At 39.7% G+C, this 14451-nt stretch overlaps 1 protein-coding gene across 5 annotated transcripts in view; it reads left to right on the forward strand.

Moving 5' to 3' along the window:
- Nucleotides 1-14451, forward strand: part of SEC14L1 (SEC14 like lipid binding 1) — a 106075-nt gene that overhangs the window by 52594 nt on the left and 39030 nt on the right. For 4 of the 5 annotated variants that reach the window (XM_059732168.1, XM_059732167.1, XM_059732169.1 and 1 more), the window contains one exon: nucleotides 1704-1794. In XM_059732168.1, coding sequence (XP_059588151.1) covers nucleotides 1732-1794 — 63 coding nt within the window. In that variant the 5' untranslated portion in view covers nucleotides 1704-1731. Of the gene's footprint in view, nucleotides 1-1703; nucleotides 1795-8483; nucleotides 8570-14451 lie in introns of those variants that run through there. The other variant, XM_019494250.2, reaches the window with a different exon arrangement.

Genomic DNA, 14451 nt, shown 5'->3' on the forward strand with positions numbered 1-14451 from the left:
TTGTAGTGGGGATGGACCACCAGTGATGTGAGGGCGAGGCTTTCTTAGGACGGGACCTTTAATTGCACCAAGTAGTTGGGAGAGTTAGACCAGCTTTTTTCATAGATGGAAGGACCTGACAGACCATCAGGTCCAGCCCCCCCTCCCCGCACACTTGGGCAGGAAACATAACTGGTGTCAGATGAGCCCAGCGAGGTGGGCGTCAAGATTTTCACATGTCTTGTACTTGAAATCTTGCCTGACTCTATCCCAGTTGCGTAGTAGGTCCAGTAAAAGAGATCGCTCTAAAAAGTCTCTGCCCCTGGGAAGAAACTGATTTGTTCCAGGAAGAAATGACCCCTATTTGGTCCAGGGATAAGGTTTCCTAGGTTAGGGCAGATCGAGTCAGTGGCTTATGTCATGTGTTTGCCACTCAGGTTTTCTCTGGGAAGCTGCAGTGCTTCCAGGGTTATCCTGTTCGTGCGTCCGTGGCCCTGTGCCAGGCTTCGAGCTTTTTTCCTCCCTCCTTAGTTCAGCGTCGTGGGTCCTGTTGGCTGCTTGGCCGAGGCTGATGGGAAGTTGCTGAAGTAAGCAGCGAAAGGATGTTAATCTTAGTGAGAAATGGCTTTCTTAGAATAACTTAATTTTATTTTTATGTCTTTTAATCTGGCTGGCAGCCAGTATTTTCATCCAGGAGTACTGATGCCACTATTTTTCATTAGATTTAATTTTCATTCAAGAAGGAGCTTGGTGAGACACCATTCATTGGTGGAATAAGCCGGCATAGTGCCATCGAAGTTGGTCCTTTCTATTTCTGCAATAAACATGTCTGTTTTCTCACATTCGTGTACCCACAATTTCTCTATGATATAGCTTCGTATCGCTAGACTGACAGGTTGATCTATCTGGGTTTTGTAGTACTGCAACTTTCATGTTTGTAATTGGTGAGGAAATGTTAACTTTATTCAGATGTAACAATATTTGGTTTTTTTCTCTGAAAACAATGCATATTTTAAACACTGAGTTGTTACCCTTCATTAGAAAATAGAATTCAGGATTAATTAATTGTCCATTAAGCACTCAAAAGTGACATTGGAGATTGCAAGAATTTACTACAATCCTTGAGTGTTAGGGATTAACACAGTGGAAACGGACTAAATTGTGCAGTGTCCTTTTTTATATTTAGTATTGTGAGTCGGTATTCATAAGATTTCTTGCATTGCTGCTGAGAATCATTTTTTGAATGGGCAACTCTGAAATGTTCCACCAGTGTGTTGCTAAAACGGTAGACTGAGAATATACTAATTTACTGTTCACATTGGAAGCTTTTAAAATGATATATTTAGACAGAAAATGCTATGAAGTGGCTCAGATTCTGCATTTGTGGCAAGCAAACTTGCTTACTACACTCTAAAACCCCAGCCCCCTCAAAAATCCTCTTGGGAGGAATATTTGTAGCACTTCTAGCATTGTATTGTAGGGATCTAAAAAAGAAAACTTAGCTGCAAGAAAAAACAGTTGGATAGTATACATGCAATTAAACAGCTCAGCAGAAATGTTTCTGCTTATTTTAAATATGCCTCTTCCCTTGCAGCATTCACTATCCTGGACACTGAATAGTAGGAGAAGGTGTGTGGGGTTCCCTGGGGAAAAGTGACTGTTAATATTCAATATGGCCTTCCATTTGTGCTGTGACACTTTTTTTTTTTTAATTTGTTTTTCAGGTGTGGATTGTTCTTATTAGCTGCAGCCATGGTACAGAAATATCAGTCTCCCGTGCGGGTGTATAAACACCCTTTTGAGTTAATTATGGCTGTAAGTATCCATTCTTACTGTAGTGTCTTATTTGGAGATTATTTTTAATGCTGAAGTACTGTTGGGGCCTCTTTTGATAAGCACTGAACAGAGACCCTCTCCTGAAGAATGCATAATGTAAGAAGACAAGCAAAAATTAAGTGGTGGGGGGAAGATAAAAATGCCAAAGCTATGTATGTTTTATATAGAAAAACAGTCTTCCTTAAAGCCTTGCCGTAGTTCTTAGGCTTCATAGCAGAGCTGGGTCTGAAGGCATAGTGTTGGTCATAGATGGTGTTCCATGTGTAGGCTGTCATGGAAGAAGATTTAAAAATGTTTGTGGGAGAAGCTGATGAAGGAACTGTTCAAATGGCATCTCTTGCACAATGGAGGAGGTAAAGCACTGCAATTGGTGACAAGATAACAGAGCAGAGAGCTGTGAAAGGCCTTGAACTGGAGATGAGAAACTTAAATTTGATGTAGTGAAATTCGATAAATATTTGATGAATCATTGATACAGTGGAGGAGGGGATATGGTCAGAACAAAGGGGTTCTATTTTGAATGTGTTGGAAATGGTTTTGCATGTGTATGTTCAGGAAGCCAGAAAAGTACCATATTTACCTTTTTCTGCATTCAACATGTGGCAGGGCAGGGGGTGGGGAAGCCCCTCAGTTAGATTTGAGTACAAATGACAGAGGCTATTGTCTCCAAATCCAACCCTGATACCAAGTTTGGAGTTGGAGCTGTAGCCACTGCCTCTTACAGCCCCTGCTGCCTCCCATGCCCTGCTTTTCCTCTTGGCCTCTGTTTACCTTCCCCTTGCAGCTCTGGCTCCTGCTGGAGCTCTGCTTCCTCCAGATGTAAGGAGCATGTGCTGCCTCTGGCCCCAGCTTGGCCATGTAGTGGCAGCTGGGCTGATGCTACTGCAGCCACAACAGCTGCTGCATGGCCCAACTGGGGCTAGAGGCAGCACATGTTCCATGATTCTGGCCAGACTGCAGCCCCAGCAGGACCTAGAGCTGCAAGGGGAAGGTAAGTGGCATTGGGTAAGAAGGGGGAGGCTGCAAAGGGGGTAGACAGCATGGGAAGAAGAGTGAAGGGGGGGCAATTGGTGGAGGGGAGCATGTGCCTAGAGGTGCAGGCACCACAGGGAGGAAAGGAAAGAGGGGGGCAGGTAGCAAGGGTGCAAGTGGAGGGGCCAGACATCATGGGGTGTGCAGGTAATATGTGGGGGAGGAGGAGGGAAGAAGGGTAGGTGAGGAGGCAAGTGGTGGAGGGGACAAGTAGCAAGGGGCAGAGGTCAGGCCACTTAGTTCTTTTGTCGACTGCTATACCACTGCCTGCCTCACTGCTGTTCATTGCTTGCTTTTCTGCAGCAGTATGGGGGAGCAAATTTTGAAGACAATCCTCCAAAAATTAAATTCTAAACATGGAAAATTATAACAAATTATGCATTTTCTATGTCTAGTTTCTAATTATTTGGCAGTTGTCTTAAATTCAGTGTCATCTTAGATTTGTGTAGAAACAGTTAACTGAAAACAAAGCTCCTGAGTGAATGGTTGCCAACTGTACAGACTCATTTTAACCAAAAATGAAAGTCAAGAGCGCTCAGAATGACCTCAAGATAGGTTTGCCTTTAAAAAAAAGAAAGAAAGAAAGAAAAATACAGCTACCAGAACAACAGTCTTCTGACGCTGCTCTGTGTGGTTTAGTTGAAACCACAACCGTTTGGGTTCTCATGAATTAAAAGGAGGATGTGAGGACCAGTTGCGTCAGCTTCTTTCTTCCTTTGAGACTGGAACAGTCTTAAAATTTAAATACAACTTATTTAATTTTTTACGAACTGCTGAGGACATCGTCTTGCATGCTTGGAATGAACACCTTGAATAGTATTCAGAATGTGAATATATGAGAGAGAGAACTATATAAAATATGTAAGAAAATTCTGTAATTAAAATGTAAAGTCATTAAGGGAGTTATTTAAATACTCTGGTTCATGCAATTTTAAGAGCAGAAAACTCAACCCATATCTTCTTTTGACCTAGCGCTTGAATTCAGTAGAAAATTACACATGCAGGGCCCGATTTTTGTAAACACCTTGCAGGTGTGGTTCATTTTCTTTGCATGGGAAGGCCTGTGGTCTTGTTAAGCCCCACTTCTTCTTGTGGTTCTGAGACACACTAATACTAATCAAAATGTATGTTTAGTACCTTGCGCTAACTGCAGCTATACATCAGATGTTCTTTCACCTGTTCTGGTTTTAAGTATTTGACACTACCAGGACATGATCTTTTTTTTTTTTTTCTTTCAGACTTGCACATAACAATTGATTTCTCAGCCAAAATTCTCTTGTTCTTTGTAATCTTGAATTAAATTGTTATGTCATGACTGCATTGGTAACAATTTTTTTTCTTCTTTTAAGGGACCTTTCAAGAATTCTTTCAGTTAAAACAATTGTCAGAAATGTTTCTTTTGTCATGTCTTGCTAATAATATTATTAAAATTATCACTATTCTGTTTATTAGCTTTGTGTTTTTCAAACTATTTTTCTGTTCTGTGGAGATATTTGTTTCAAGAATGTAGGCTTTTAAGAGAGAAATTCACATTGTATCCATTGGTATTTAAGCTTTTGTTCTCTTGAAGAAAACAAACATAATACAAATTGAAAAAAACAATAGCTATTAAAAATCAGAACTGTAAACTAGGAATGCTGATAAGCAAGTGAGTTGAACATGCTGCTTTGCCTGACTCCAGATTTTAAATTTGGTAATTGTACATTTGGTCCCTGTCTTCACCTTTCCAAACAAGTGAATCTTTTGCTTTGTTTTTGGAGTGGTAACTTGCTGCAACAACTCTGATCCTAATCTATTCATCATAAGAGGGCCCATGTACTTGCCATACTCTTTTTATTATATCATTGGTTTTTTAAAAGATTTTAAATTGCTGCAGAATTGGTAAGAAGAATGGTTAAGAAGCTTCAGTTATTGCAAGAAGTAGATGAGAGCAGTACTCTCCAAGTAAGAGCCAAGTCACCTAAAGCAGGGTTTGGGGATTTATGGTGTGTGGGCCAAATCCATTAGATTGGGCCTGCAGAGCTGGAGCTTCAGCAGCAGGGGCTTTCTATAGCTGGTGGTGGTGGGGTAGGATGGAGTTTGTTCCACACCACAGCTGGGCAGTGGGGAGGATTAGTGGCAGCAGCTAGATCGTAGCATTGGCCTGCTCTGGACCCAGGCTGGGCTGTTCTGGCCCTCTATGAGGAAACATTGCTGACATCTGCATATTTTATATGTTTAGAATATATATTATATATGCTGCAGTATATTGCAGTGTGCTTAGCTGATGGATTTTTCTTGATTTCCTTTATAAGAGAAGAACCACCCTCTTGCTTCACTCTAAATGATCAAATGTTCCTAATGCGAATGTTAAGCATATTCCAGCCTGATACAGACCAAGATGAACATACTTCAGTGCACATCCTCAACATCTGACTTCCCAGTGGTCACAGCTACTTTGAAACAAAATTTTCCTAAATATAGTAGTGAGATCATTCCTTAATACAGACAAAGTACTTGTGTATGTCAAGTTTAAATGCAAATGTCTCAGAGAACACATTTCTTAACACTGTTGTAAAAACATGATTTCATAGTGAAGCTTTTTTAAAAAGTTCTTTTCTCTGTGATTGAGCGCTTTGAAAATTTATCTCCCAGAGATTAAAAAAATTAGTAATTACAACTATCTGGAATAGAATAGGTTTTCTTGTTGGTTTTTTTTCTTCTAAATAAGTATCACAGTTTCCATTTTTCCCCTTACTTTCTTGGGTGATTTTTGCCTCATCAACATCTGGAAACTGCAGATTTTGGAAACCTTCAGATCTTTCTTGAAAGACTTCCATGAAACTGAGCTGGCATTTTCCTTTATAGTGAATTGTTGAGACTGCAGGATATGGCTGAAGGATTAAATAACTAGCAACTAGGCTGGGCCATAGAAAGGTTTCCTAGCAGTTGTTTAGGACTCTAGCAATATCTGCTACACAGAAACCTGTAGTTCTTTTCTTAATTGGAACTACAGTAATTGCATCAAAACCTGATGTTAAATTTATGTCTTCATCTTCGAGCTGAAGACCTTTTCCACTGAAAACAACTGGACTAAATGGGATGGGTCACTCCTCATTCACTTCCTTTGCGCTTGCTCTGCCTCTGGTTACAAATAATTAGCTGTCATTAATGAAAAAAATCTGTATATGTGATGGTAGAACAAGGGTCTCAACTGTACTAAAGTGAGATCCTAGGGAAATTTTGCTCCCTATAATGAGGCACCTAAATAAATGTATTAAAAGGAAAAAAAAAAAAGTGGACTTCTATTTTGCCTTCCCAATTCTGGATTAAAACAAGATCTCACCAGCTCAGTTGTTTCCATTTACCATGACCATATTTTCAGAGAGATTCTGTCTAATTGTATTAAGAATGCATGTCTATGTCTGTGTCTCGCAGTTTCACACATTTTGTTTGTGGAAGTCCAAAAAAAAAAAAAAGGCATTTTTGATGTCTGATGCATGTCTGTAGCAATCCATTTGGGACAAATCCAGCCCTTCTTGCAGACTTAGATGGTGGAGTATTGCTATGGGAAGTGGAGCTGAGATGATGATAATATGCATCTTTGACCATAAAGGAGGATTAGTAAGAATCCAACATAAGATTCAGCTTCCCTGGTTTGTTTCAATTCCTCTCAGATCTGCTTAAGTCCTGATTCTGCTTCCTGTGCTGGAGGCTGAATTTGCATCATAGTACAATGCAATGGGTTTTGTATGAGTTACAATGTTTTAAGAGCAAGTTTATTACTTTTTCTTTCCTCCCTCCAGCTCCTGAAAACTCTAGAATTAAAGGCTGGGAACAGTCAGTATATCTGAGCTGTACAGCTTGGGCAATAGGATTTTACTTGGTGTAGTTCAATTATGCATCCTAACCAACCTCTTGAATAGTAGTATGAATGGAAAACAAGAGAGCTGTTCATCAAGCTAACTGGAAACCCCCTGTTCCAATGCTCCATTCCTAACGGACCTCCTGAGGCACCAGGTCCCATTCCTGTTATTGCAGGCACCAGGTCATATAATCTCTTCTGTTACAAAGTTCAGTCTTAGACTCAGTTATTGTTTTGCCTATGCTACTCCCATAGAAGGCTCTTTCAGAACTGAATTGGTGTCTTTAAACACATCAGGGAGCAAACCAGGGGTGGACAATATGTATTAAGCTAAAGTACAATGTTGCCATGAGGAAAAAATGGGTATGAGCTCATCATCAAAAAACTTAAGCTAGAAAGTAGCAGAAGTTTCTTAACTGCGAGAGAAATGGAGGATGCGACTGCTCTTCTTTCTGTCTCCCCTCCCCACCACTTCACAGCCCCACTTACATACCACTGGAAGTTGCTGAAATGTAGAATATTATGGGTTACTTGACCTCTTCTTTTTATGGTTAAATAAATTCAAAATGCATTAGAGATTTTTTTAATTAATTTTTTATATGGTCAATTGTAAGTATCTTTCTGTTTAACAGTTGGTGATGTTTTTTGTTACACACATTGTTATATACAAATTTAACTTAAAAATATGGAGAGTGCAGTGTTGGGCCCCTTGTTTGTGGTATGCTACCCTGGACGTACAAAAGGTTAAAAAGAACTGAACTTTTGCGATGAAAAATATGAACTCTCTAGCTTTTTGACATGCGTTCGACTCCCATGAGTTTTAATTTCTAAAGGAATTTTAAATATTGTATAATTGGCTATGATATCTAACAGATTCCAAATACAAAAGGAAATATAAGCAAGCTTTGTAATGTATCGTTCTCAGGAAGATTAGTATCTTTTAGTATGCATCCTTTATTAGGCTAAATTCTATTAGTATGCGTCTGTTTTATGGTATCCCATGTTAATATTGACTGTAGGTATATTTTGATAATTTGTAACTGTAAGAAAGTTAGCATTTTTTTTCAAGAAATGCTTGCCCTTTCAAATAGAGAGATGCTTTCCAAGGAACACCACACCCATTTAGGTATCTAAATGAAAAGGACGCAATATTTTCATGAGTGCTTAGTATTTGTTAGTTCCAGTCAGAAGCTGCTGGATGTTAAGCACTTGAAAATCAATGTGCAAACTACGTAGTCACTTAATTTAAAGAATTAAAGTATTTCTCTGTATTCTTTTCTTTAAAAAAATATTTTTTTAAACGGTAATTAAAGTTCAGTGTGTTCTGCTCTGAGGAAGATACAACAGGAATAACTGATAGATGTAGAGAAACTGTCACACTTTCATACAATATTCTGAAAGCACTCAAGGTACAAAACTCATTTTGTTTTAGGAACACTTAGAAATTAAAATGATTATCTGCATATAATAGTATGTGCTATATTTTTGAGGTACTTTGTTTTTAATATAGCCTGGTGAAGGGTGGATAATTCAAACAATATTAAAATTGTCTTCTTTCTTAGCATATAATTGCAGAGGCAGTTGTGTTGGTTAAGTACTGTAACTTCTGAGTTTGGGAGTTTGGTAGCTGATCTTTTTGCTGTCTGAAAACCATCAATCTCAAAGGTTGAAATCCTGGCTCCATTATTGAAAACAATGGCAAAAAAAAATCATTGTTTTCAGTGGGGCCAGAATTTCATCTTCTGGTTTTCAATTATTTTTAATAATAACCTGCACTTTTTTTTTCCTCCAGCTTTTTGCTGAAAGCCTGGATATTTTATGCTGGGATATGTATTGGGAGAAGTGTATCAGCATAACCTCCTGGATGGATGTTATTTTGTAAGAAAAAGCCTTTTTGTGACTTAGCTTGTGTTGGTTTGTTATTACCCATGATCTCTTGTTTCACAAAGACTACGTTCTAAATGCACATGAGCAGGCTGTTTGTTCACTTCTTAATGATAAAATGGACTGGCATAAATGCGAGTTGAGTTAAGCACTAGGGGAAAATATTGACTTTACAGTCTGCTTACTGTGCAGTTTGTATCTTATTTCATGGTATGCTTAGATACTTCCATGGCTTGCTATTTCCTGTTTTTGTGGGCAAACACATGACTACTGTAGCTAACAGCTGCAGTTGCCTTGTTGACCAGCTCTTGCTAAGTAGTTTCTCTCGTTCTCAAACCCTTTACACTAAGAAGGGTAAGACAACCTCCAGTCATGTTTTGCGGAAGTATCAGAAGAAAAATGCACATTGAAGCTCAGAGCTGTTGCTTTGTTCTGATAATGCTCTATAAACAATGCAAGGCTTTGCAAGAGTTTAAATTTTATAAGCATGTGAGAAATGCAGTTAAGGGAACCCTTGATCAGCCAAGTTTAAACTTGTGGAAAACTAGCAGAAGTGGAGCAGCTAACAGATTCTCCAGAACTCCCGACACCCACCTTTGAAAGGAGATCTGGGTAACTGGTCTGGAAAAGTGCAACCCTGACTTCTTTTAATTTTAATATGAGCTTAGCAGTGTAAAAGTATGTAAACTGCATTAAACTTTTGTGAGAGAAAAGTGGAGGTTTTGCTAAATATTGTGTTCAGTGTTGGACACTAACAGACTTTTACTTGTATTGGCAAAGTCTTGTTGGAACGGAAGTATTTGTTTTCCAACAAGACTTTGTCAGCAAGCCCTCACCAGGATGACCTGAGTGGTGAAGGCATATTGGCAAAGTCTCGTTCCAGCAGAAATAGTTGGATGCATTTTTAAGGATAGACTGCGTATCTCTGCTTTAGCTAAAAGCAGAAATGGAAAATGAAAAACTAGCCAAAGAAGGGAGCCTGGAGAGGACAGATCATCAGTCTCAGCTTAAATATAAGAGTTCTTATTTCAAAAGAATTTGAGCTAGCATTGTTTCTTCATTGGGAGAAAATCCTCACAGGATTTCTTTGTTCTATTACTCACTTGCCCAAGCCCTATCATAGTAAGTAACTTACTAATTTAGTTCTTCAGTTCACCTATCTGCAAAATTAATATAAATCCTTCACTACAAGGATGTTTGGGGCTAAAGATTCTATAAATAAATCTCTAAAATTCTTAGGAGTAAGACAAATTAGTTAATGGTTGCAAGAAAAATAACATTTTAAATTTAAATCGGAGTGGCCTTGTACAATATGTGAAGGGGAGAAATGATGCAGGAGGTTGCCAGGGCATCTGTGGGATAGTGCTGGATTTTCCATGGTTTTGTGGGTTTCAGCTAGTTCTTTTATTGGAGAACCTAGCATTCAAGATTTGTGTATGTTTGGCTGTGGGAGGAAGAAAGTAGAAACACAAAATGGTGGAAAAGTAGGAAAGTAGCAGGAAACTCCTACGGATATGTGGTCTAAATCCAGTTTTGCTTTCTGAGGCCAGGTATAGATGCTGAGTTTCTTCCAGGAGAATTCCTGTTCTCTCGGTAGAAACCAAAAGCATACAGACTTTCGCAAAAATGGGTGCTTTGGGAGAAAAATAACCAGGTAGCAACTTGGGATAAATCAGTCCTGGGAGCATTTCTCTTGGAAGCCTGAATGCCCATACAATTTCCCCTGGCTTAACCACTCTTAGGGACCCGGAGGATTGGTGCTGGGGAAAGGCTCCCTGCCTTCCCAAGATTGGGGTCACTTTAGACTTGAGAAGGCATAGGAAGCAACTGCTTTCACACCCCTTCTCACTCCCCACCACCTTCCTTGTCCTGTAGACTAAGAGATGAGAGGAGCAGTAGCTACCACTCCCTGCCTGTAATGAAAACTGGGCGCTGGTTTTTGGAAAGAGGCCGAAGGCTTTACAGGCTCCTGTCGGCTTCCCCTTGCTGCCCAGTGGAATGACAGGGTGGGGGGATTTAAGAAATGATCACCCATTTGCAGCCTGATTTTTTTTTTGGGGGGGGGTTGTTTTGTTTTGTTTAGTTTGGGGGGGGGGGGGGTTGTATCTCTTGTCCCAAATGATCTCATCAAGTGACAGTGCTTTTTTCATGCAATTAAAACCATGCATATATTGTTTGAAGATATTAGGCGAAATTAAGATGTAGGCTGTAGAACTGGATGCACACCTTGGATAAATGTTCTATTATTGCATCATCACATTTCCTCTAATTAATTTGAATGCAACAAATCTACCTCTTAATGAGCTAGTGGCACATGAGAGGTTGGATCTGTGTCAAGAGTTCACTAGTACAGGACATGGTCCCAAGCAACCTTTGTTGCATGAAGACAGCCTTGTTATTGGAATGGGGACAGGACCAGACCCAGACCTCACAAAATGCAGAGGCTGAGATTGGTTTCCCTCCGCTCCAGTAGCATTGATCACTAAACAAATCAAATGCAAATTTAGGGACGGGTTTCTTAGTGCACTTGGCTGTCTTGTTTTAGTGATGTAGAGCTGTTCTATACCAGAGCAGATCAAAGCACCCAGATGTGATTTGTCCTTAAGTTGCAATTAAAAAAAAAAAAAAAAGTGGAATAGGCTATGTTTAAATCCTCAGAGAAGTTCTCTTTCAGTGTCTTATTCAGTATCTGCATATAACATTTTGAAATATAAAAATGAAATCTCAAGATGCAGTTTTTGTTAAAATGCAGCTTTGGAAAGTATCAGTAATTTGAAAGGGGTGTCTTTTGCTTATGTAACCTTAATTCTGGACTTCTGGGATTGTAATGCTTTTTTGTGCCGGGGGGGGGGAGAAGGGAGGGATGGGGCTGGGGGGTGAATACGGATCATCAACATCAGTGTAGTTTTTATCCTTAAATTATTATTTCATACTTTCAGGCTTGTTTGGGTTTTTTAATCCATCATAATATGGTTGTTTGTTTTTTTTTCTTGGAGTTATGCAGATCAATTTATACAATAGCTTGAAAATTATAAATTGCAGATCTGTCTCAACAGCCACACTAGTTGACTGTGGTTTGTAATCTGTAAGCCTGCCTGCTTGCTGTTTCTGTAATATCATATCCTTGCTTTAATAATAATGATCATCATCTTAAATGGGAAAGATTCAGAGTGTTTGTAGTAATGGCCTCTCATGTCTTGCAGGACTGTGGGAACAGGAGTGTTACGTTTACATTTATTTTGGCCATAATAGGAGGGGAATGATTAGTTTCCTGACTTGAGTCCTTGCTTTTCCAAATGCATTGTGTTGTGTTTTTCTCCTTGCTGAAAAATGTGAATGTCATCAGAATTAGATCCAGCTCAAGAGCATCAGTTACCAGAATGTTTCAGAGGTCATTGACAGTTGTTTTATCCAGCATGTACATTGCATGGATTTTTAAACTTGTAACACTATTGACTTCTGCTGTGCATTGGTCTGTAGGATAAATCATTCTTTACTGAATTCATGGCTTTATGAAGTTACATATTCCTGTTGTGATGTTTCATGCTCTGTGTTGTAGACATTGGGGCTGTAAGGAAGATAGTTTAATGCAGTGCCATTTGAACCTGTTTATTCTTGCATTGTTGACTAAATTTGGTTCTTGCCTTTCTATCAGCACTTCTAGTTCTGGGTTAAGGCAAAGAGGAAGAAAAAAATGGTTTATGTAATCTTCATGGGTTTTATTAACTCTTTTTAAAAAACAAAAACAAAAAATGTGAAGGCATTTTTGACAGTTTTGCTTTAAAATGAGGCAAGCCTTTACATTAGAGGGGGAAATACCCCTATTGTATACCTAGTTAGTTTGTATGGTGCTATGCATATATAAACCCCAATGGGTTTTCTTATTTTATAGCCTCTCAGCTGAGACATGAGACTGGAATACTCTTATAAAGTTACCTTTTAATTCTCTGCAAGTCTTAACTACTCTGCAGATTCCCAGACCCACTGTGCTACGTTCTGTTGACTCTCCATTGAAATCAGTGCATTGTCAGGGTTTATCTGGTGTATTCTGTGCTGTGGTCAGTCATGTTCTACCTGAAACTTCTGGAAGCTGTCAGAAGCTTAATAGTCACTTTTCTAGTCCTCTTTAAAATCCAACTGTGCTATTTTCCTCAAAATCCTCCTTTTGGAAATTAGTTGTGCAAGCTCACCTTACTCTTCTTTTGTCAAGTAAAATTATGTTTATTGTACCAGCGCATTGAGACCTCTATCTCTGGACCAAATTAAAGCACAATGAGTGCAACATACTTAATTATTGTTTCCCATTTCAGTGAATCTCTCTTTGCTGGCGTGAAGATGAGTGTGTTTGTAACAGAATTAGAAATTATTCTGTTTGAAAGTTTTCAGGTTTTGAATGCCTGGTACAAAATGGTTTCCTAACATGGAGCACATTGCACCTAGTCTGTAGCTGTCTTGCTAAATAGACCAAAAACAATTAAACTGCATACAGTGCCATTACTGAATACAGCGGTTACTGTTTCAAAATATGAGACAAAAATATTTATATGCATCTTTCTAAAAGCATGCCTGTGATCATAGCAAACCGACAAGATTTGACAGAAAATCCCATTTTTGAACTTCTAAAAATCAATTATAAGCCAGCAGCGGTTGATCTGTAAGGAATAGCTGACTGTTCCAAAAATAGATCCCCAACAGGCTCACAGCAGGACAAAGGCAGAATTTTAAAATAAAGCTTTGTGACTGTAGAGATGCCAGAGTTACAGAATATTGAACTTGTACTGCTTACAAACTAATTTATTGAAAAAGGAAGAGAGAAACTAGCTACCGTAGCTTCTCTTACAAGGAAACAATTTTACTGTAGTCACCAGGGATCATGGTTTTCTGTTTAAAAATCACAAGTTCTCTAATTTAAAACAAAAAAAAAAAAGTGCACACGCACACAGATTAAATTTCCCTTCCCCCATCAGTATTTTTCCATGATTAAAATGAAACGCTGCTATACATATATAGGTATCAGTTATACAATGTTTTATTGATAGATTTACAATTTTAAAGCAATTTGTAAGTCTATCAGTGCCTCAATCATTATAATAAAATAAGTTCTAAATACCTGTATATTTTGGCGGGAGTTTTTTGGTAATCATAGAAACTCGGAGCTCCCTCTGTCCCCTTTGCTCACCAAGATATGGGTCCAGCTGTGATTGTCAGGCCGCCCTCCCCCCCCATGCTGCTTTTTGGCCCTGAGCAGCCCTGATATGCCAGTGCCCTGCCTGTCTCCCCTTCCCTACAGTTGCCCCTTACTCCCAACCTGTAGTCCCCCAGTGTATGAAGAGGGTGGGTGTGTGGATACAGGCAATGTGGGGGGGGTAAGGAGGCACATGGTGACATAGTGGGGACATGTGTCCCCCCAGAGTTCTGTGCCTACAGTGGGCTGTAAGGCTGCAGTCAAGCTAGACCAGCTCTGGACTGGAGCTGCCTCCCCAACCCAGCAGGCAAGATTGGGCATGGCAGAGAATGCCGCACTACCGTGCCACTACCGCACCTCACCTTGGCAGCCAAGGATTTCGTAGGTTTCTAGGGTCAGAAGTGACCTAGTACATCATCAAGTCTGACCCCTTGCGCCGGGCAGGAAAGAGCGCTGGGGTCAATTAACTCCAGCTAGGTGCTTGTTTAATCTCTTTTTGAATACCTCCAAGGTAGGGGGAAGTACCACCTCCTTTGGAAACCCAGTCCATATTTTGGCAACCCTCACTGTGGAGTTGTGCCCCCCGCTGCTGCCAGGTGGACAGGGGGCACCTCACCTTGGTGGACATGGCAGTGTGGCGCTCCCTCCCATGCAGGCTCCCACCTGCTGGGCTGCAGAGGTGGCTCTTGCC

This window comes from Alligator mississippiensis, chromosome 8 (genome assembly GCF_030867095.1).
Source record: "Alligator mississippiensis isolate rAllMis1 chromosome 8, rAllMis1, whole genome shotgun sequence".
Lineage (NCBI taxonomy): Eukaryota > Metazoa > Chordata > Crocodylia > Alligatoridae > Alligator > Alligator mississippiensis.